At 43.9% G+C, this 21,551-nt stretch overlaps 2 protein-coding genes across 4 annotated transcripts; one reads left to right on the top strand and one right to left on the bottom strand.

Annotated features, from left to right (window-relative positions):
• Positions 1-813: 813 nt before the first annotated feature.
• On the bottom strand, positions 814-5,045 carry NHLRC4 (NHL repeat containing 4). Its single transcript, XM_069982097.1, has 2 exons — positions 4,960-5,045; positions 814-3,387 (listed from the first exon to the last, which is right to left on the bottom strand). The coding sequence occupies exon 2, from the start codon at positions 3,381-3,383 to the stop codon at positions 2,331-2,333; it is 1,053 nt and encodes a 350-aa protein (XP_069838198.1). The 5' UTR covers positions 3,384-3,387; positions 4,960-5,045; the 3' UTR covers positions 814-2,330.
• A 3,309-nt stretch (positions 5,046-8,354) lies between these two features.
• Positions 8,355-19,883, top strand: ASB8 (ankyrin repeat and SOCS box containing 8). Of its 3 annotated transcripts, none has more exons than XM_069982100.1 (4): positions 8,355-8,419; positions 16,823-16,937; positions 17,566-17,670; positions 18,382-19,883. In XM_069982100.1, the coding sequence occupies exons 2-4, from the start codon at positions 16,833-16,835 to the stop codon at positions 19,012-19,014; spliced, it is 843 nt and encodes a 280-aa protein (XP_069838201.1). In that variant the 5' UTR covers positions 8,355-8,419; positions 16,823-16,832; the 3' UTR covers positions 19,015-19,883. The 3 variants fall into 3 exon arrangements, with proteins under 3 accessions (XP_069838201.1, XP_069838200.1, XP_069838202.1); XM_069982099.1 differs by lacking the exon at positions 8,355-8,419 and adding an exon at positions 10,052-10,129; XM_069982101.1 differs by lacking the exon at positions 8,355-8,419 and adding an exon at positions 13,688-13,781.
• The last annotated feature ends 1,668 nt before the right edge of the window (positions 19,884-21,551 follow it).

Raw genomic sequence — 21,551 nt, forward strand, 5'->3', positions numbered from 1 at the left:
CAAGATTTTTTTATTAAAGTATGGTATTGCCCCCCAAAAATCATACAAATCACCAATATACACTTATTATGGGAAATGCTCATAAAGTGCTTTTTTTGTCTGCACTTACTACTGCATCAAGGCTTTACTTCCTGGACAACATGGTGATGTCACTTCCTGGATAACATGGTGGTGTCACAACCCGACTCCCTGCTGGAGAGGATGATGGCAGGGGGACACTGAGGGACACAGGGCACTGGAGGGACACTGAGCATCCCTCTGCCATCATCCTCTCCAGCAGCCACAGCCCGCACAGCTCTGGGAGTCGGGTCGTGACATCACCATGTTATCCAGAAAGTGACATCACCATGTTATCCAGGAAGTGAAGCCTTGATGCAGTAGTAAGTGCAGGGAAAAAAGCATTTTATAAGCATTTCCCGTAATAAGTGGATTTGGTGATTTTATTACTTTTTGGGGGGCAATACAATACTTTAATAAAAAATTTTCGCCAGACTTCTCCTTTAAGCCATAGTGAGTATAACATTCACTTATAAACAGAAATCATGTAAGACTGTAGATAAGCTTATATGTAATGCTGCATTCATTTATTGTAAACCTTAGTTCTTTTAGATAATACATAACATAGTAAACAATACAAATATATATTACGATGGAAGCACAAAGCCACACGTATTACCATAGTACATTCCAAACACATATACAAGAGGTATAGGATTCTCTGGATAGGTAGGGAACCTTGGCTCTCCAGCTGTTGCAAAATTACAACTCCCATTATGCCAGGATAGCCAAAGCTAAAACTTTTGGCTGTCCTGGCATGATGGGAGTTGTAGTTTTGCAACAGAGTCAAGGTTCCCTACCCCCTTGGTAAAGGTAATTAATACAGTTACCCATGAAAGAAATTCTGTGTTGTATGTGGGATGACTGATCACTGAGATCCGACTGCTTAGACCTCCATCGATCATGAAGCTAACGCTCAGCTCTTTATGTCCAGCCCATAGAGTAGAATAGAGTGACAGTCTGACTATCACTCCATTTAAATGAGGAACATGGGACCCTTAATTCATGTGATCCATGTGGTCAGACCATCATAATCTGACACTTTTTCCCTATCCCACGGCCATCTCTTTTAAAGGTCGTATCAAGACGATCAGTGTTCAAGTAAAGTATATGAACCCCTTTCATAACTCATTCTATGCACTTGGACAAAGCGCTGCTAACAATGAGAAGCCATCTTAAAGGGGTACTCCAGCTAAAATCTTTTTCTTTTAAATCAACTGGTGTCAGAAAGTTATATAGATTTGTAATTTAGGTCTATTTAAAAATCTCGAATCTTCCAGTACTTGTCAGCTGCTGTATTTCCTGCAGGAAGTGGTGTATTCTGTCCAGTCTGACACAGTGCTCTCTGCTGCCATCTCTGTCCATGTCAGGAACTGTCTGGAGCAGGAGAGGTTTTCTATGGGGATTTGCTACCGCTGTTCCTGACGTAGACAGAGGTGGCAGCAGAGAGCACTGTGTCAGACTGGAAAAAATACAACACTTCCTGCAATAGAGGGGCAGCACATGTACTTACACCACTTCATTCACTGGGGTGACAAGGGAGCTCAATTTTCATGAAGAGTGGGGTCCCAGTGATAAGGCCTGCGCTGCGATTTTACCTACCTGCACCGTACCTATATGACTACATATATATAGGCCTCTTGCTCAGAAGCTCCAGCACATTAGAGAGTCCCTGATAGGGTTAACTTATAGTTGGACCATTTCTTACCTTGGAAAACTTCTGATATGACACTAGAAAGAATGTTTTGTCTCAAGAACTATTTCCCTCAGAGACATGTTTATCAGCGTTCAAGGCCATTCTCAGAGGAAAGCTGCCTGTCTGTTACAGTGGGAATAATGTGAAAGTATCATTGCACAGAATGTATTGTTCTAACCTTTTTGAATAATAATAATGAATACTAATATAGATGCCATTGCGCATGACTGAATATCTATATCACTAGCAGCGCCTCATCTATGCCTTATTAGCATTTGTTACCACCCTATATTTTATCTGTCTATAAAATGTGATTACCATAATAAAACTTGGGCCATTTTCTCCAGGCTTATAATCATGATACATTGTCTTATCTGTGTCCATGACGTATAAGTAACGAGTGGGAACACTGCAGATTCCACCTCTAGATATAATTAAAAAACCATCCTTTACCTGGGTTTTTGGCTTCTCTCCATAGAGAGAGGTCAACATATAAATTTAACCTTAACACCAGCGATCAGACTCACACCAATCAAGGGATCCCTGGAAAAAAAGACTAGTCAATGCATATAGAATATTATGCCAGGGCTTCTCCCGATCTATGGGGGCTGGTTGGGGTATAGTACGGTTTTGCACGGTATTTGTACACCTTTACACAATTATCCCCAGAGTCAGCCACATACAAGAGCCCAAAAGGGGAACATGTAATTCCTGCCGGTTTGCAAACACCATGGGAAACAATGCAAATGGGTGACCCGCTGGGTGGAAAGAGGGTGATGTTTCTTTTTTGGGCATCAGCTACTAATATATTTCCTTCAGGATCGGCACATATTCCTGCCGGGTTTCCAAACTCATGTTGGTAGGTTACTGATAGGGAACCCGATAGTTTTAAATTTGCGCTAAATAGCTTGACATCTCCACATTCTTCACTGACTGCAAAGCCGCCATCTGGCGTTGGGCAGATATACTGGGGTCCACGGAGTCCTGAGGCTTTTTTGACTCCATGGATACGATGGCCTCGATCTACATGGAAAGCTTGCACTTCCCCACAGGTGTATTGGGCAACTAGGACACGTCCAGAAGAGTCCACAGCAACGCCCTTTGGAGACTTAAAGTGACCACCCACCCTAATCCAAGGTGGATATGAATTGGGACTGTAGATTCGGAGTATACCCTCAGCTATGTCAGTGACTGCTACAGCCCCGGAACGAGTCATGGTAACGCACTCTGGAAGAAAGAGAACATCATCACGGCAATGGAAGGCCTGGGTGGGTTTCCCATGACTATTCAGCACATGGATATAGGGACCGTTGTCTCCACAGACATAGAGGGAGCCATCCGAACACCAGTGGACAGAAGACGCACCCCCTTTACCAGGTATGGTTACTTTTTGAGTGAGTTCATCCTGGCGGAACAAGAGCAGGTTCCCCACGTCTTCAAGGTCTCGGCAGACTTGGGTTGTCTTTTTGGAGAGTTGCTGTACATGTGAAGGCTTCAACAGGCCAAGTCCTGGCTGAGAGGAGAGAAGAGGGACAGCTTTTTGAAGAGTGTTCTGTGAGGCCACCTGAAGACTCCGAACGGTGCGCACCAGGTCCTCCTTATGACGAGAATATTCCAGGGAGCCATCCATTGTTCTGTAAGGGACACAAGTAGGGACATTTTCAATAGCATATCCCTAAATGTCTGATCAATGGGGTTCCATCTGTTTGGCCCAGACTGACCCAACATTCTACTAGATGATGCTCCATTAGGGCCAGGCTCCCATAGGTCGCACAGAAACAACCCCACTTGCCACTATTTTTAAGGTGGACTCACATATATCTAGATTTTATTAATTATATGTTTTTTGTGTAATGCTAAGCATTGGAGCTGAATTTTATCATGCAAGGAATAAGCAGTGAACCTTAAAGGGGTACTCCGGTAAAACAAATTCTTTTAAATCAACTGGTGTCAGAAAGTTGTACAGATTTGTAATATATTTATATTAAAAAATCACAAGTTTTCCAGAACTTATCAGCTGCTGTATGTCCTGCAGGAAGTGGTGTATCATCCCCAGTCAGACACAGTGCTCTCTGCTGCCACCTCTCTCCATGCCAGGAACTGGCCAAAGCAGGACATGTTTTCTATGGGGATTTATGGACTTAGTCACAGCAGTGACTGTTGCAATCTATATAGCTATGCCAGTGGTCAGACATGGTATATATTTAAAAAAAAAACTCCTTGTTTGTTTAACACAAAAGAGTGAATGACACGTTTCACACCTGACCCCAGTGTTAATGCTCTATTCCACGGAACGATTATTGGCTGTATTCAGCCGATATCGTCCGTTACGGCCGATAATCGTCCCGTGGAATAGGAGGCAACAATCAGCCGACATTGTTCATGTCGACTGATCGTTGAAGTCGTTTGTCTTTTAACATGTTGAAAGACAAACGACTTATATAACAGCGATCTGCTGCCGCTGTTCCGTGGAATAGGAGCGGTGGCAGCAGACCGGCGACATATCCTATGGGCTGCCCGGACGATCAGCATTTATCCGAGCAGCTCCCCCCGGCCCCTCCCGCACTGACCTGCTCGCTGCTGTCGCGTGGAATAGCGGCGGCAGCGAGCGGGGAACAAGGAGCAAACGAGCGCTGACAGCATGTTCATGTCAACAATGGTAATAATGCACAATGCTACTCAGACATCATCTAATCCAAAACGCGTGGGTGTCTTGTCACTGACCACCACAATAAACAACTCCCCAGCCATAGACATCAATAGCTACTATGGATTTTAAGCCATGGTCCGTTTTCCTTTGAACTCAGACATTCCTTTTGAACTGTAGACATTTTATAGGGTCACGCCTATGATTTTAGGGGGTAGGGGTTCATTACATAATTTACTTATAGCTCCTGAGCCCCTTTTCCTCCAGATGATTCTGTGTGATGCCAGCCTGTGCCAATGTATAACACATCCTAGTGCTTTTCCGCACCTGGATCCTCTGTAAGGGCAATAGTAGGGCCCAGAATGGTAACGATACCAGTTGGACCACGCCCATTTAAGCACTGCGGCCCCAGCACCTGGACACTATATAATGTCATTACATGGCATCTAAAGATATAATAAAAATCTATTGCCAAAAATCCCCTTTACATCTTTAATTTCCGTCTATGTCTGACATCTGTATTTTAAATCCATAGAGATAATTCCAGTTCAGCACTTACAAGCGATAGATGATTCAGCTCCAGCTCTGTCCGTATCCTTCTGTGCTATATTGGAGTAATAATCCGCCTCTCGCTATCAGATCTACTACACTCACTTCCCTGGATATTATGTTGTTAGAGACCGAGATTGAGCAACACCTATTAACAGGGCACTGAATAAACACTATAAACACGAACCCCGGCCAACACTCAGTCACCTATCGGGATATAAGAGTGATTTAATGCTGCTCTATTAAGACTTCACGTTCATAGTAAAATAAATCAAAAAACAACACAATAAATACTAAGAGTAACAAGTTTTACAGGCTGATGGGAAATATTAACAGATGGAGATGAAGGCCACCTGGGAGAAGAGCCTTTGTGTCACATCCACGATAACACTTCCTGTTATAAAGCTCGGAGTTGTCATAGGGACACCGTGTCCCTTCCAGTAGTTCTGGCTTGGTCAACCACTTCATATGTTGTCCCACTAACATATATCCTTCCAAAGTGGCCATATGTAAGTAAGGTGATCTGCAAGCACCCATATTCATCCGCCTTATTAATTTTTACATTGAGAAGCTGCATGAAGGGGCAACATGGCATCACTGCTGCCACCAATGGCTCCATCAGAAACTGTAGGGCTGCTCAAGCCCTGGTCTTGGCACAGTTACATCGCTAACAATACTGAGCCTCCCCTGATGTCTATATAATACATGTAAACCATAAAGTGAATGTACCATCAGGTGCCTTGCTGCTTTTTTTTTTACCTTAATCGATTGGCGCCAGTGCGGGGATGAAGGTGGCCCGGTCCTTTTTTTGAAATGCCGTCCGGTTCTTGTGTTCAGCGCCGGTCTTTTCCCGAGCACTAGCCCGCTCCAGAGCACTGGGGGCAGACCCACCGCCCCCCAGTGTGACGAAACACCCTCCCCACTGTGACGCGGCTCTGTTAGAATCAATGGAGTGCTGGTGCTCAGGAACAGTTCAGCGAGAAGCATAGCGCAGATCGATTAAGGTTAAAAAACCCCCCACCAATTTACTTGATGGTACATTCACTTTATAACAGACATTACGCTTGGGGAAGCTGCCTGTGTCACTAGCGGTGCAGCCACAGCATAGTGTAGCAAAGCGAGTTTGGATAACTGTCAAAAACTGATCGATCTGTTACAGGGTCCTGTGTCTGCAGCACCAGTGACACAGACAGCTTCCTGTGTTCCTGTATGTCATCCCTCAGGAGGTGCTGGTCAGGACTAGCCAGATGTGACACTTTCGTACAACCTGGTGGTGGTGGACACTGTAGTGCCAAGATCTGTAGGATCTTTTCTTCAAGGAAGTTTGTGGGCAGCAAGTGCACAAGTGATGGTGAAACTTGCTGCAAAGGCTAGATGTAGGTCTGGGCCTAGGCAACCATTGAGGTCAGAGAAATGACTGGGGTGGGTAGAAGTGGGTGGGGTGGGTTCATGATGCCACTATGCCAGGATGGTGTGTGCTGATGTGTGACAGATGGTGCTGTAGACAGAGGGGTCTCTAAGAGACACACCCCAAATGGCATCATTCAGGCCCAACATGTTAGTATAGGGACCGGGTATCTCACGCCCTGGCAGAGGCCTATGTAGTGAAAACAGGAGAAGAGGTTGTGTCTACAGGTGAGAGCACCAGTCACAGACTGATACTGGATCCCACTGTAGTAATTCTGCTCTGGCAAGGTAGACAACAGGGCAAGAGTTCGCAGAGACAAGTGCTGCAAATATAAAGTTACTGACATGCTGTGTGTTCCAACATGTAGAAGTGTCAATCGTATGTGGCAGCAAGCCAATCTGAGACCGCAGAATTAAATGAACTGTTCCCTGTATATATGAAATAGTATTGGGTATGTATGCTGCAGGCACAGGATGGGCTGTTCAAGGTGATTCTGGTAAAGGGTAGAATTTATTTATGAAGAGTGGAAGTGCATAACATGGATGTGACTGGTGTGCCCCCGCAAGAATAATGCTATAGTGTCCACCAAAGGTGAGCAACAACATGTGTACCTCTTCTAGAGGATTTAACCTTTATGTTTGTGTATTACACTACATCCAAGTGTGTTATGCTACCATGTGGGAAAATAAAGGTTTCTTATTCACACCAAAGTGTCTGTGACATCTATCCAGGTTAACATAGCACCACTTCCATACATGCACACACATATAGCAGACAGGGTCTGTCTGACTTTCTATAACCCTGCACTTTCTTCTAGCCGATGTTTATTCTAATGGGGATTTTTTTTGGTAGGGTGTAACGTGACTGCTCCATTTGTCCCTACAGTATTTGCCATCATAGACTGCAGGTTTGCCCCACACATATGGTCATCAGCCAGTCCTGTAGAATTCAGTATGTCAGCCCCTAAAAGTACAACCTCCTGGACCCTGAATAGGGGGGGGTCATCATAACAATGTGCCAGCCACAGAGGCCACCATGACAACAAGCCAGCCATAAAAGCCCCCATAACAATGTCAGAGATACTCCGTAACAACATGCCAGCTATAGAAGCCCCCCTAACAATATGCTTCCAAAAGACCAGATCTCAGGCAGTGAGTGTATACTAGAGACTGAAGATGGAAAGGGTCTCCTTTGTTTTCACTTTGTTTCAATGGAGAATATTTAAAGGGGTTATCCAGTGCTACAAAAACATGGCCCCTTTCTTTCAGAGACAATGCCACTCTTGTCTCCAGTTCAGGTGCGGTTTTCAATTAAGCTCCATTCACTTCAATGGAACTGAGCAGAAAAACCCCGCCCAAGCTGGAGACAAGAGCGGTGCTGTCTCTGGAAGAAAGTGGCCATGTTTTTGTAGTGCTGGATAACCCCATTAACAAGACGCTGAATCATGGATGTGGACAGATCTCTAAAGCAGGGATAGGGAACCTTCGGCCCTCCAGCTGTTGAAAAACTACAACTCCCATCATGCCTGGTATAGAGATTTAGCTTTGGCTGTCCCAACATGATGGGAATTGTAGTTTTGCAACAGCTGGAGGACTGAAGGTTCCCCATACCTGCTCTAAAGACTGAAGATTGTCAGGCTGTAACTTAAAAAAAAAGTCTGCATGAAACTGAAAGAAGTGAGCTCCTTGGTTGCTATAGGCAACCATCAGCCCTCCTGTCCTGTAGACACCTTCCCTTTAGATTAATTAAAAAAAGAACTTCACATAAGAAGTGCACTACAGCTCTGGAGATAAATCTGCAGAAACCATGATTTCATGGCAAATCAGTTGCCAACATCAAAAATGGCGGCGTACGGTGTTCCGCACTGACCAAAGTAGTATGAAAAACGCGCACAGCCTACTACGTCAAAAATGACTTCCCCACGTTGGCCCCGCCTATTCACCGGCGTCTACACTCATTGGCTTGCCCCTCCGTCAATCTATATTTGCAAACAGCTGATTGGCTGAACCTGAGTCCACGGCGTCAGCGGCTCTGAGCTGGCCAGTGCAGTGCTGTGTTATAGGTGAGTGCGGGGTTGTAATTGTGTCTGTCGTGCTTTAGAGCAGTTTTCCCCCATCCTGGGTCTCTACAGCTGCTGAAAAACTACAACTCCCATGATGCCATGGCAGTCTTCAGCGATTAGTGCATGATGGGAGTTGTAGTTTTGCAATATCCGGTAATATGAGAACAGGCCTGTAAATATCTGTTTCTATACAGTTGCCTTCATGCAATTTTGCAACTTATTGGAATGCAGTAAGGTTGCATGATGGTGCAGACATATAGTAACATATGGTCCTGCATTCTCAGTCATAGCTATGAGACTGCAAAGTAGTAGTGGGGTGTGCTTGTACCACAGGAGCCTGCCTGCAACTTTGCATCATGGCACCCAACTTTGCATTGAATAATTTGGGGTGCAGGTTTGGTATAGGGGTCCAGGATCCCGTTCACACAGCATATTATAGGGCGCTTTGCTCCATTCACCCCCGGTAGTTGTAGCGTGTTTGGTAACACATGGTCCAGGGTCTTCACATTAGGTCACAGAGTGTCGGCCATGTGGCTCACCAGCTGTTCCCCCTCTCCAGATCCCAGCATGCTCTGCTCGCCTGTGGACATGCAGGCATTTGTAGTTCCACAGCAGATGGCGAGGGGGCAGGTTTGCAGAACTTGTGCTTTAACGCCGCGCTGTTTTACAGCGCCGGCTAAATTACTGTTTAACCCCTTAAAAACCAGCTAATTTTTTCGAGGTACATGCTATATATTTACTTTTATTAACTCTTTCTGATGGCAAATAAGAAAAACGTAGAACATTTCGCCAGATTTTCCGGTAGGTGATCACAGACACAGTACTGGTGCCCATACAATCATCATGACAGGGATGGGGAACCTTCTGGTCCTTCAGCTGTTGCAAAACTACAATTCCCATCATGGCTATTAGGGCATGGTGGGAATTGTAGTCTTGCAACAGCTGCAAGGCTGCAGCTTGTATGCACCCATGATCTAATGCAGGGATGGGGAACCTTCGGCCATCCAGCTGTTGCAAAACTACAATTCCCATCATGCCTGGACAGCCTTTGGCTGTCCAGGCATGATGGGAATTGTAGTTTTGCAACAGCTGGAGGGCCGAAGGTTCCCCATTAGAGATGAGGGAACCTGGAGCATGCTGGAGTCCATCCGAACCCGAACGTTCGGCATTTGATTAGCGGTGGCTGCTGAAGTTGGATAAAGCCCTAAGGCTATGTAGAAATCATGGATATAGTCATTGGCTGTATCCATGTTTTCCAGACAACCTTAGAGCTTTATCCAAGTTCAGCAGCCCCCGCTAATCAAATGCTAATCGTTCGGGTTTGGATGGACTAGAACCCGAACCTGGTTCGCTCATCTCTATTCATGATCTATCACGGTCTAAAGAAATATGCTAATGATTTTTTTCTGCCAAGTTGTTGCATCAGGAGATGATCCCTATTAATTCCTAGTTAAAAGGTCACACATACTGAGACATTATAATAATCAGAATTTTTTAGTTTTAGTAAAGTGATCAATAGAGAGTTTAACCTGAAGTTTAACCAGAATTTTTTAGTTTTAGTAAAGTGATCAATAGAGAGTTTAACCTGGGTACAGATGTGTAGAAGGTGAAACGGTTTATTTGTATATGCAGTACCCCAGTCTCACCACCAGGTGTCACTGTTGACTACAAGAAATCACCAGGAGCCCTGACATTGCTGCCTGTGTACAGGTAATAATAATAATAATAATAATTTTTATTTATATAGCGCCAACAGATTCCGCAGCACTTTACAATTCTATTCCGCAGCACTTTACAATGGTAGTTTCCTCATTTCAGGAAATTTATTGAGGGTGCGTTCACACGTACAGGATCTGCAGCAGATTTGATGCTGTGTTCAGTTATTTAAATGAAATCTGCTGCAGAAAATCAGCTGCAGATCCTGTAGGTGTGAACGCACCATTAAAGGGCATTTATCACCTAAAGTTTCTTTTACTGATTAGAGTCAGATAATAATTTTTTTTTTCTTAATTCCAATCTGTTTCCATTTTCTTACTGACATTTTTCTTATTTAAAATTTTGCACATTATTATGGAGGCTGCCATCTTTTTTCACTACCGTTCAAAAGTTTGGGGTCACATTGAAATGTCCTTATTTTTGGAGGAAAAGCACTGTACTTTTCAATGAAGATAACTTTAAACTAGTCCTAACTTTAAACAAATACACTCTATACATTGCTAATGTGGTAAATGACTATTCTAGCTGCAAATGTCTGGTTTTTGGTGCAATATCTACATAGGTGTATAGAGGCCCATTTCCAGCAACTATCACTCCAGTGTTCTAATGGTACAATGTGTTTGCTCATTGACTCAGAAGGCTGATTGATGATTAGAAAACCCTTGTGTAATCATGTTCACACATCTGAAAACAGTCTAGCTCGTTACAGAAGCTACAAAACTGACCTTCCTTTGAGCAGATTGTGTTTCTGGAGCATCACATTTGTGGGGTCAATTAAACGCTCAAAATGGCCAGAAAAAGAGAACTTTCATCTGAAACTCGACAGTCTATTCTTGTTCTTAGAAATGAAGGCTATTCCATGCGAGAAATTGCTAAGAAATTGAAGATTTCCTACAACGGTGTGTACTACTCCCTTCAGAGGACAGCACAAACAGGCTCTAACCAGAGTAGAAAAAGAAGTGGGAGGCCGCGTTGCAGATAAGCACATTAGAGTCTGTAGTTTGAGAAACAGACGCCTCACAGGTCCCCAACTGGCATCTTCATTAAATAGTACCCGCAAAACACCAGTGTCACCATCTACAGTGAAGAGGCGGCTGCGGGATTTTGGGCTTCAGGGCAGAGTGGCAAAGAAAAAGCCATATCTGAGACTGGCCAATAAAAGAAAAAGATTAAGATGGGCAAAAGAACAAAGACATTGGACAGAGGAAGACTGGAAAAAAGTGTTGTGGACGGATGAATCTAAGTTTGAGGTGTTTGGATCACAAAGAAGAACGTTTATGAGACGCAGAACAAATGAAAAAATGCTGGAAGAATGCCTGACACCATCTGTTAGCATGGTGGAGGTAATGTGATGGTCTGGGGTTGCTTTGGTGCTGGTAAGGTGGGAGATTTGTACAGGTAAAAGGGATTCTGAATAAGGAAGGCTATCACTCTGCACCGCCATGCCATACCCAGTGGTCAGCGCTTGGTTGGAGCCAATTTCATCCTACAACAGGACAATGACCCTAAACACACCTCCAAATTGTGCAAGAACTATTTACAGCAGAAGCAGCAGCTGGTATTCTATCATAGGTAATGGAGTGGCCAGCGCAGTCACCAGATCACCACCCCATTGAGCTGTTGTGGGAGCAGCTTGACCGTATGGTACGCCAGAAGTGCCCATCCAACCAATCCAACTTGTGGGAGCTGCTTCTAGAAGCGTGGGGGGCAATTTCTCCAGCTTACCTCAACAGATTAATAGCTAGAATGCCAAAGGTGTGCAATGCTGGAATTGCTGCAAAAGGAGGATTCTTTGACGAAAGCAAAGTGTGATGTAAGAACAATGTTATTTCACATACAAATCATTATTTCTCACCTTGTCAATGTCTTGGCTCTATTTTCTATTCATTTCACAACGTATGGTGGTGAAGAAGTGTGACTTTTCATGGAAAACACAAAATTGTTTGTGACTCCAAAGTGGCTACCTCCTGTTGGCTTGCACTCCACCCATGTCTTGTAAGTGCTGTATATAGAGATTTGGATCCTATCTGCCCAGTTGTTCTGCCAAGGAGAGGCCGTTGCTAGTGTAAAAATTGCTAGAGTAGGGTCCATGTCTCTGAGGACACCTTAACGTGGTGACATGGTACACGCTATTAAATCAAAAAGTTTGCTAAGATCCTCATTTTTTCAATATCGACAAAGCAGATTTTTATTGTGTGTATTCTGGGGGGAATCTATATGGTAAGCACTTGCACCTGTGGGTTGCTGTTGCACTTTCTGTTTTTATTTTATTTTATTTTGTACAGACGATAATAGAGTATGTTCCCTTGAGATGAATGTGAAACATTATTGAGCTTTCTTGCTTCCTCTATTCACTGGTGTCAACTGTCGCTGCAATGCTGCACAGATCAGTTTATGGCAGCCTCCTCTTATCACCACAGACACAACAGGAAGTCTCAGCTTAGTTTTAGCCCCAATGGTGAGAATGAAAACTGCAGATTTCAGGATTATTTGATAACATAGAAAAAAAGTTGCTATTACATGAATTGGTCCTTATGTTGTACATCCTAACTCACACCCTGAAGCTGCAGAAAATCCTCACTTCCTAGTGCATGTCTCTGCTCCTCGGCCCCCCTTTCTGATTCCAAAGTCACATGATCTTTGTCTGTTGTGTTGCCAGGTCTGGCACCATTTACATCAAACCAATCTGTGAACACCTGGCCAAGGGGGCAAATAACAAAACAGTGACAGCCTCCTGAGCAGTATAGGGGAAAGGAGACATAGTTGTTTCATTTCCCTTTCTTTTTAATCTATGTAGATGGATGGATAGATAGGTTGTTTACAGTGTAAAGCAGATTGAGCCAGCGATGGGCAGATACTACAAGATGACGCAGATATTCAGCAGTTGTCTCTGAGGTGCAATGCATGCTGGGAAATGTAGTTTCCCGACTGGGGCCATCTTGGATATAGACCAGCTTTTAGAAAAACTTGTAACTCAGGTACGGTGGCAGCTAGAAAGTTGGGAGACGACTCAAAACACTCAAGGGGACTTGGTAAGACCAGCTGGGATTAGCCTTTCATTTGGGTGGAATACCCCTTTAACTTAAAAACATTTATTTAAACAATAAGTGCTTCTCTGATGACACATTCCCTGTTTAAATCCATTTTATTGAATAGAGCTGTTGATAAAAGTTATCACCATTGCATCTGTTACTCAGTGTAACGTTAATAGGATGACGTACATTTTTCCTATTAGTTGTTTTATGGGACAATGAATGGAAAAAACTAGATAGCAATCAATTTGTTGTGTTTATGGACTGTATTTAAAGAGAATCTGTAAGCAGGTTTAGGCTGTACTATCTCAGGGTAGCATAAACTAGTGACAGAGAAACTGAGCAGAATGATGTATCACTTATATTGTTCTGTGCAGCTGGTCCAGAGATCTTCTCCTGAATAATATGGACAATAAGTAGTCCTCTCCATTATGTGCATGAGCCCAGTAGTCCTGGATATTCATGAGACACAAAAAACCACCCACCAGCTGCGGTTTGGCAGTTATCTATTCATGCTCTGGATAGACAGTCAACTGTCAATCAGCAGCTGGGGGGAGGGGTGTGGCAAGAATCCTATTCTCCTGCATATTAGGAGAATGGCTGAACTGAATAATGTAAGTAATACACTGATCTGCTTAGCATTTCTGTCACTAGTTTATGCTGCCCTTATTTAAGGTGGAATAAACCTAGTGACAGATTCCCATTAAAGGGGCAACCAGTTTGACTTCAAAGAGCGTCTATATAGACAGATCTGACACATCTATGCATAACACCTGCATAACATGGTGATGTCACTTCCTGCATAACATGGTGATGTCACGACTCGACTCCCAGAGCTGTGCAGGCTATGGCTGCTGGAGAGGATAATGGCGCAGGACACTGAGTGACACAGGGCGCTGGAGGAACACTGAGCATCCCTCTGCCCTCATCCTCTCCAGCAGCCACAGCCCTCACAGCTCTGGGAGTCGGGTCGTGACATCACCATTTTATGCAGAAAGTGACATCACCATTTTATGCAGAAAGTGACATCACCATTTTATGCAGAAAATGACATCACCATGTTATCCAGGAAGTGACATCACCATGTTATCCAGGAAGTGACATCACCATGTTATCCAGAAAGTGAAGCTTTGATGCAGTAGTAAGTGCAGGAAAAAAAGCCCTTTATAAGCATTTCCCGTAATAAGTGTCTATTGTTGATTTGTATAACTTTTGGGGGCAATACAATACTTTAATAAAAATTTTCGCCAGACTTCTCCTTTAAAGGGATTTTCCATGATTAGAAGAACATAACTGCTTTCTTCCAAAACCAGCACCACTCCTGACTTCAGTTTCGGTGTGGTATTGCAGCTCAGTTCCATTGAAGTAAATGAAGCTGAGTTGTTATACCGCACATAACCTGAAGACAAGATGGTGCTGTTTCTGGAAGAAAGTAGCTATGTTGTTCTATTTCTGGAAAAACCCTTTAAGGTGCATTATTCTGGAGCTACACAGCAGATAGCAAGAGCGCAGCATGGCAGGATGAAAAGATGCAGCAGTGCTAAATTAGCACCATGATTCTCTTATTCTTAGGATCTGTGGGGTCCCAAAGGTCAGACCACCATCGATTTTAATATGATGGCATATTGTATCAATATAACAGATTATTTTTATAGCATCATTACTCACTCAGGTCCCTGTCCCCAATGGGGCTCACAATCTAATGGGGTTTACCTGATTGTCCAGACATGGACACAAACATGGCAACTCTCTTATCCTGAGTTTGGGTGCAGTTTTGCAGCTCAGTTTCATTGAAGTGAATGGTGCTGAGTTGTAATACCACACACAACCTGAGTACAGGGGTGGTGCTATTTTTACAAGAAAGTGGATGTGTTTTGTCTAATCCTGGATAACCCCTTTAAGGAATTTTCATGAAACCTACAGGGGGCAATGTTTATCCTGTTGCCCCTAAACCACTCACATTCTACATACATTAAACGTATTGGTAACAGATCTAAATATATATTAGTATGAGCCCAATTTGCACGTCCGTATATTCTATATATTTAGTTTGTCTTTTTATCATTGGCTTGAAATGTCGGCGGCGATGGAATAGATTTCTGCCCCGGCACTGGCAGAGTAGCGTCTGCTATATGTCAGGTTGCATCGTGTGCAACTTTACATGCGCCTTACATGTCATATGTGCTAGAATCTTCTAAGGGGAGCTAAATGCAGCTAAAAGTTTATAGCGCGCATTAAATGGCCTCCATCCCGTCACGACGCTGACAGATTCCAGCTGCTGTGCGCTAACGCATCGCTCCCAGTCCTGTCATGTCCTGTACTCAGCAATATAGCTGGTCCCCCCGGCAACAAACTGGTTAAAGTCTCCCCTAATATTCAGTGTGTGCGAGGAGTTGGCAGAGCGCGCTTTTTGCCTAGGAGGAAGCCCGTCTCCGTGCCCCCCTCCTCCTCCTCCTGCTGAATATTTCATCCCATCTGAGGAAGAATTAATGGAAGGAGACGCTCTCTGCTCTTCATCCATTAAAAGCAGCCCTAGGAGGCATCGCCTTGGTCCGTCTCATGTGCCCGCTGAGTGCCAGAGGCAGGGAGCCTCCCCCGAGGGTGAGTGCAGGCAGGAAAAAGCACCTCAGCCGCCCCCCCGGGAGCCGAGGAAGAGCGTGCGGAGAGGGGAGACCGGGCCAAGACCAGGAACCTTTCTGCATCGTCTACGTTACATTCCTGCACTCCGACATCTAACAATAGGAATCCTTCAGGAGTTTTCTTTCAAGTTGTTAAAAATGATTTCCAAGCAATTTTTTGGATAACCAATATGACCGCCATCATACTTACTTCACTGATTCATCTTCATTACTGTGTTAGGTTGATGTGTCATTCAGGGTTCCAGAAAGCTGTGTAAGATGGAGGTCACCCAACTTTCCCTGGAATCAGATATAAGAGATTACAGAGATCCACTCTGTACAAAAGTTGTGTATGGAGGTCATAGTTGTCACCCAGCTTTCCTAGGATCAGATAGAATAGGTAAGGGGTGAATTAGATGCTCATATTTACAGCAGACTTGCCATTCAATTTATTTGAATGTTGTATAAGCTGGAATGGAGGCTGGAATTATTATAACCCATCTTTCCCAATATCATATAGGATTGATAGAGATGAATCAAGCACCCATATTTATGGTAGATTTGGCATTTAGAGTATATGAATATTGTATATGCTGGAATTGAGGAGATAATGGTTGTCACTCAGCTTTTCCTGGGCTCACATATAATAGATGGTGGGGAATCAAGGTCCCCTGGGTTGTCACCTAGCTTTCCTAGGGTCAGATAGAAAAGATGGAGTTTAATCAAACAGCCTTGTTTACTGCAGGCTTGCTGCTCAGGGTTTTAAAAAGTTGTATAAGCTGTCATGGAGGCAATAATGGTTGTCACCCAGCTTTCCCTAGAGCAGATAGGGTGAAGGGGAAGTGATTATTGGGCCCACTGAGTGATTTCGGAAAGCTTGTAATCTGGAATAGCAGCAATATTGCTCATCACTCAGCTTTCCTAGGATACTAGATGGGGGTAAGTGAAGGGATTTTTCTTATTTCAGTAGCTGACACCAGTTCACTATATTTTCATTATGGATTAACCCATTGTGAAACATGTTTGTTTTCCTGCAGATCGCTGACCATGCTCCACATGTATAAGAAGTGCTCCCTGTCGGAGAGACTGATACGCACCATCTCCTCCATCCGCTCTCTGCGCGGAGACACCGTAGAGTCCCTGATCCGTAAGGTGAGCGCAGAAAGAGGAACCATGTGTAGTGCCAAAGTTTATCTTTCTTGGACTAGACATACACTTCAGATAGTTAAAAAAAAGACAAATTGGTCAGCTCTCCTAGAACACCATTCACACTAGGCAGGAGCTATGGCTGAAGTTGCAAACACACAAAAGCACAGAAAAATGCAACAGCCCACTGCAATGGCAAGATACAGACCCACTACAGACATGAAAATAGTTAAAAGCAGCCCCCCCCCCAACTGCCAAAAAAAAACTTCCATAAAAATAATGAGGCTCTTGGTTACCACTTGAAAATGATATAAACTGCCCCACCACATTACGGTGGATTCATGCTCGGGGCAGTCCTAAACTGTACTATGGCCTCTCCACTTCAGATAGTTGTCACCTGCTTGTCCATCTGACAACTGTCTCTTCCAACCCGCCCATACTATGGAAGAGTAACTTATCTCCCTGAGAACAGAAGGACTGACATTTTGAAATACAACATTCACAGTCCTTGGCTCCCTTTATATTTGCCAGAATCGGAGTGCCCTCATCCACTTTAGTTGATTGGCTGTTTTCCCCCTGCTCATCAGACATTTATGATGTATCGCCTTTATCTTTGGACCTGTTTTTTCTGCAGGGGGCCGATGTGAATAGTCCTCATGACAACCTGATGCCTCTACATAGTGCCTGCATGGTGTGCGATGACGACTGCGTAGAGCTTCTCCTGGAGAACGGAGCTAATGTCAGTATCTTCTTAAAGGGGGGTTCTGGTTTTATGTACAGTTTATCCTTTATCCCCAGGATTTCTAATAAGTATCAGATCAGTGGGGGTCTCATCGCTGAGACCCCCAATCATTAAGAAAACAGGGGTCCCAAGTGGCTCTTTGTGAGCTGAGTTTGCCAAGTATGTGCATTGAACTGTACTTGCCCATTTCGACAATCCCATAGATTTAGGATGGTCATCGCTGTCACTCTATTTCAACAGAGACAATTGAGACCCCCATTCTCCTAATTGCTGGGGGTCACAGCTTTCATCAACCCATCATCTATCCTTTGGATTGGTAATAATTTGTTACTATAGAAAACCCCATTAATCATAGCAACCAATCACAACTCTGCTTTCATTTTACCAGGCCTCATAAATCTTTGCAAGCTGAGCTGTGATTGGTTGCTATGGGCAACAATGGACATTAGTTCTGTAAGACTATGCGATACAGGCTGACTCCATGCTGATATATTTTACCTGCACTGTTACATTGTAACAAACTATCAGGACAGGAGTATGATTTGTCATTTTGAGGATCATCTAGATGGGAATTGTAGTTTTACAATAGCTGGAGAGCTGAAGGTTCTCTGGCCTAGGCCTAGACTGTATACACTGAAGCAGACCCTCAGCTGTGAGAAGGCAGGATGTATACCATATAATAGTCTCTTGTGTTTCTCTATTCTGCAGGTGAATGCAATCGATGGCTACCAGCGCACGGCCTTGCACTATGCAGCAGAAAAAGACGAGACCTGTGTTGAGCTTCTCTTGGAGTACGGTGCTGACCCCAATGCCCTGGATGGTAACCAGGACACACCTCTACACTGGGCAGCTTTCAGAAATATGGACGGCTGTGTACAGGCACTACTAGAAGCGGATGCAAGGGTTAATGTGAGGGACTATAACCAGGACACCCCATTGAGTTGGGCAGTAATGAAAGGCAACCTGGAGAGTGTGAGACTGCTCCTGGAATATGGGGCGCAACCCGACACTGCTAACCTCAAGGGTCAGTACCCAGCGGGGCGGCTTGCGGTTCTGATGGCTAGAGGCCTCGGGGGTGAGAGGGAGGAGGAATGCCTTGAATTGCTGCACAGAGCTTGTGGTACCCTCAGGTTGAGGAGAGAAGGTGGTGTGCCCCCTGAGGTTGCCCGTGATGCCCAGCTTTGTCAGCGTCTTGTTGCATTGTGTTCAGTCCCGGGATCTCTGAAGGCTTTGTCGAGGCGGGTGGTGAGGGGCAGCCTTGGTGAATGCCAGCTGTCTCAGGTGGTGACGGAGTTGCCTGTTCCTAAATCCATACAGGACTATATTCTGCTACTGCACTGAACACAATGGAGAATACGGGATCTAATGATAGGAGAAGATCACCAACCTGAGGAGGAATGGTTGGCCCTTACCTTTCCAGTATATCAGACTGCCACACAATTTATATGATGCCTTTAATAGAATCTATGTCCTAGGGTAGAAGCCCAACTCTGCCAGGACTTTGCATGATCTCATATTGACCTCACAGAGGAGCACATTGACTGAAGACCCAGTAACCACAGTGGGATGAAGGCATGACGATGGAGCATATTACTGTGGGCCACAGTAATAATCAAGGACGCCATTCTTCATAGTGTTTCCTATTCTATGTTGTTTCTTGGAGTGGATGAATAGGATGGGGGGTGCATTTGTTACAATCAGACTTTTTGTCCAGAGGTGCTAAGGACAGAATAAAGTTTTGAGTTGTCTGCAAAACCAGGTAATCCCTTTAAGAAGTTTACCACCTATGTTTATCATGAGAGAAATTTAATTAGTAAAGCAGGATAGGCCTGGTGTGATGCCTACCTAGCTGCCTTAGGGCCCTATTCCACCAGACGATTATCGTTCAAATTATCGTTAAATCGTTCAAATCTAAACGATAATCGTTCGGTTGACTTTTAGCTTAAAGTGTAGAAAAGAAAAACATGTCGGGAGGGCAAAAACTCTTAATTTTAAAAGGGCCAATTTTCCTGGGTTAAGGGCAGAACTTCAGGGCATAGACTGGGAGCTGCTGCTGTTGCATACTGATACAGCTAATAAATGGGAAATCTTCAAATCCACATTAAATAACTGTACTGCCAAATATATTCCTATGGGTAACAAATATAAACGGTTAAAATCCAATCCCACATGGCTTACAACCGAGGTTAGAAGGGCTATAAATGAGAAAAAAAGGGGCATTCAAAAAATATAAATCAGAGGGGTCAGCTGTAGCATTTAAACATTACAAAGAAGTCAACAAAACCTGTAAAAATGTAATAAAAGCAGCAAAAATTCACAATGAAAGGCAGGTAGCTATAGAAAGCAAAAGAAACCCCAAAAAATTCTTCAAATATATTAATGCAAAAAAACCAAGGTCAGAGCATGTAGGACCCCTAAATAATGGTGAAGGGGAATTAATAACTGGGGATCAGGAGAAAGCTGAGTTACTTAATAAGTTCTTCAGTTCTGTATATACAAAAGAGGATGGAGCTGTGGTGGGTGGGGCCAGTACTGAGGTGGGTGGGGCCAGTGCTGCTAACACATGTAATGTACTGAACTGGTTTACTATAGATATGGTCCAAGATAAATTAAACAAACTCAATGTAACCAAAGCTCCAGGGCCTGATGGATTGCACCCCAGAGTTCTTAGGGAACTCAGTTCTGTAATTTCACTACCCTTGTATGAAATATTCCGTGATTCTTTGCTTACTGGTATTGTGCCGAGGGACTGGCGTAAGGCAAATGTAATGCCGATCTTCAAAAAGGGCTCTCGAACTTCCCCAGGTAACTATAGACCTGTAAGCTTAACGTCCATTGTGGGGAAACTATTTGAGGGGCTTATAAGGGACTACATCCAGGAATATGTAGTGGCTAATAGTATTATAAGTGATAACCAGCATGGCTTTACTAAGGACAGAAGCTGTCAAACCAACCTAATATGTTTCTATGAAGAGGTAAGTAGAAGCCTGGATGGCGGCGCGGCTGTGGATATCGTGTACCTTGATTTTGCAAAAGCGTTTGACACAGTCCTCATGGATGTCTGATGGGTAAGTTAAAGTCTATCGGTTTGGAAAATTTAATGTGTAACTGGATTGAAAACTGGCTTAATAATCGTACCCAGAGAGTGGTGGTCAATGATTCCTACTCCGAATGGTCCCCGGTAATAAGTGGTGTACCCCAAGGGTCAGTACTGGGCCCTCTTCTGTTTAACTTGTTTATTAATGATATTGAGAATGGAATTAACAGCAATGTTTCTATCTTTGCAGATGACACCAAGCTTTGTAGTACAGTACAGTCTATGGAGGATGTGCAGATGTTACAGGATGACTTAGACACACTGAGTGTTTGGGCGTCCACTTGGCAAATGAGGTTCAATGTGGATAAATGTAAAGTTATGCACCTGGGTACTAATAACCCACATGCATCATATGTCCTGGGGGGAGTTACTTTGGGAGAGTCACTGATAGAGAAGGATCTGGGTGTACTTGTAGATAATAGACTACAGAACAGCACACAATGTCAGTCAGCTGCTTCTAAGGCCAGCAGGATATTGTCATGCATTAAAACAGGCATGGACTCTCGGGACAGGGATATAATATTACCGCTTTATAAAGCTTTGGTGCGGCCCCATCTGGAGTATGCCGTCCAGTTTTGGAACCCGATTCATAAAAAGGATGTTCTAGAGCTGGAGAGGGTACAAAGACGGGCAACTAAACTAATAAGGGGAATGGAGCATCTTAGTTATGAGGAGAGATTAAAAGAATTACATTTGTTTAGTCTGGAGAAGAGACGTTTAAGGGGAGATATGATTAATTTATTTAAATATATAAATGGCCCCTACAAGAAATATGGGGAAA

This window comes from Dendropsophus ebraccatus, chromosome 9 (genome assembly GCF_027789765.1).
Source record: "Dendropsophus ebraccatus isolate aDenEbr1 chromosome 9, aDenEbr1.pat, whole genome shotgun sequence".
NCBI lineage: Eukaryota > Metazoa > Chordata > Amphibia > Anura > Hylidae > Dendropsophus > Dendropsophus ebraccatus.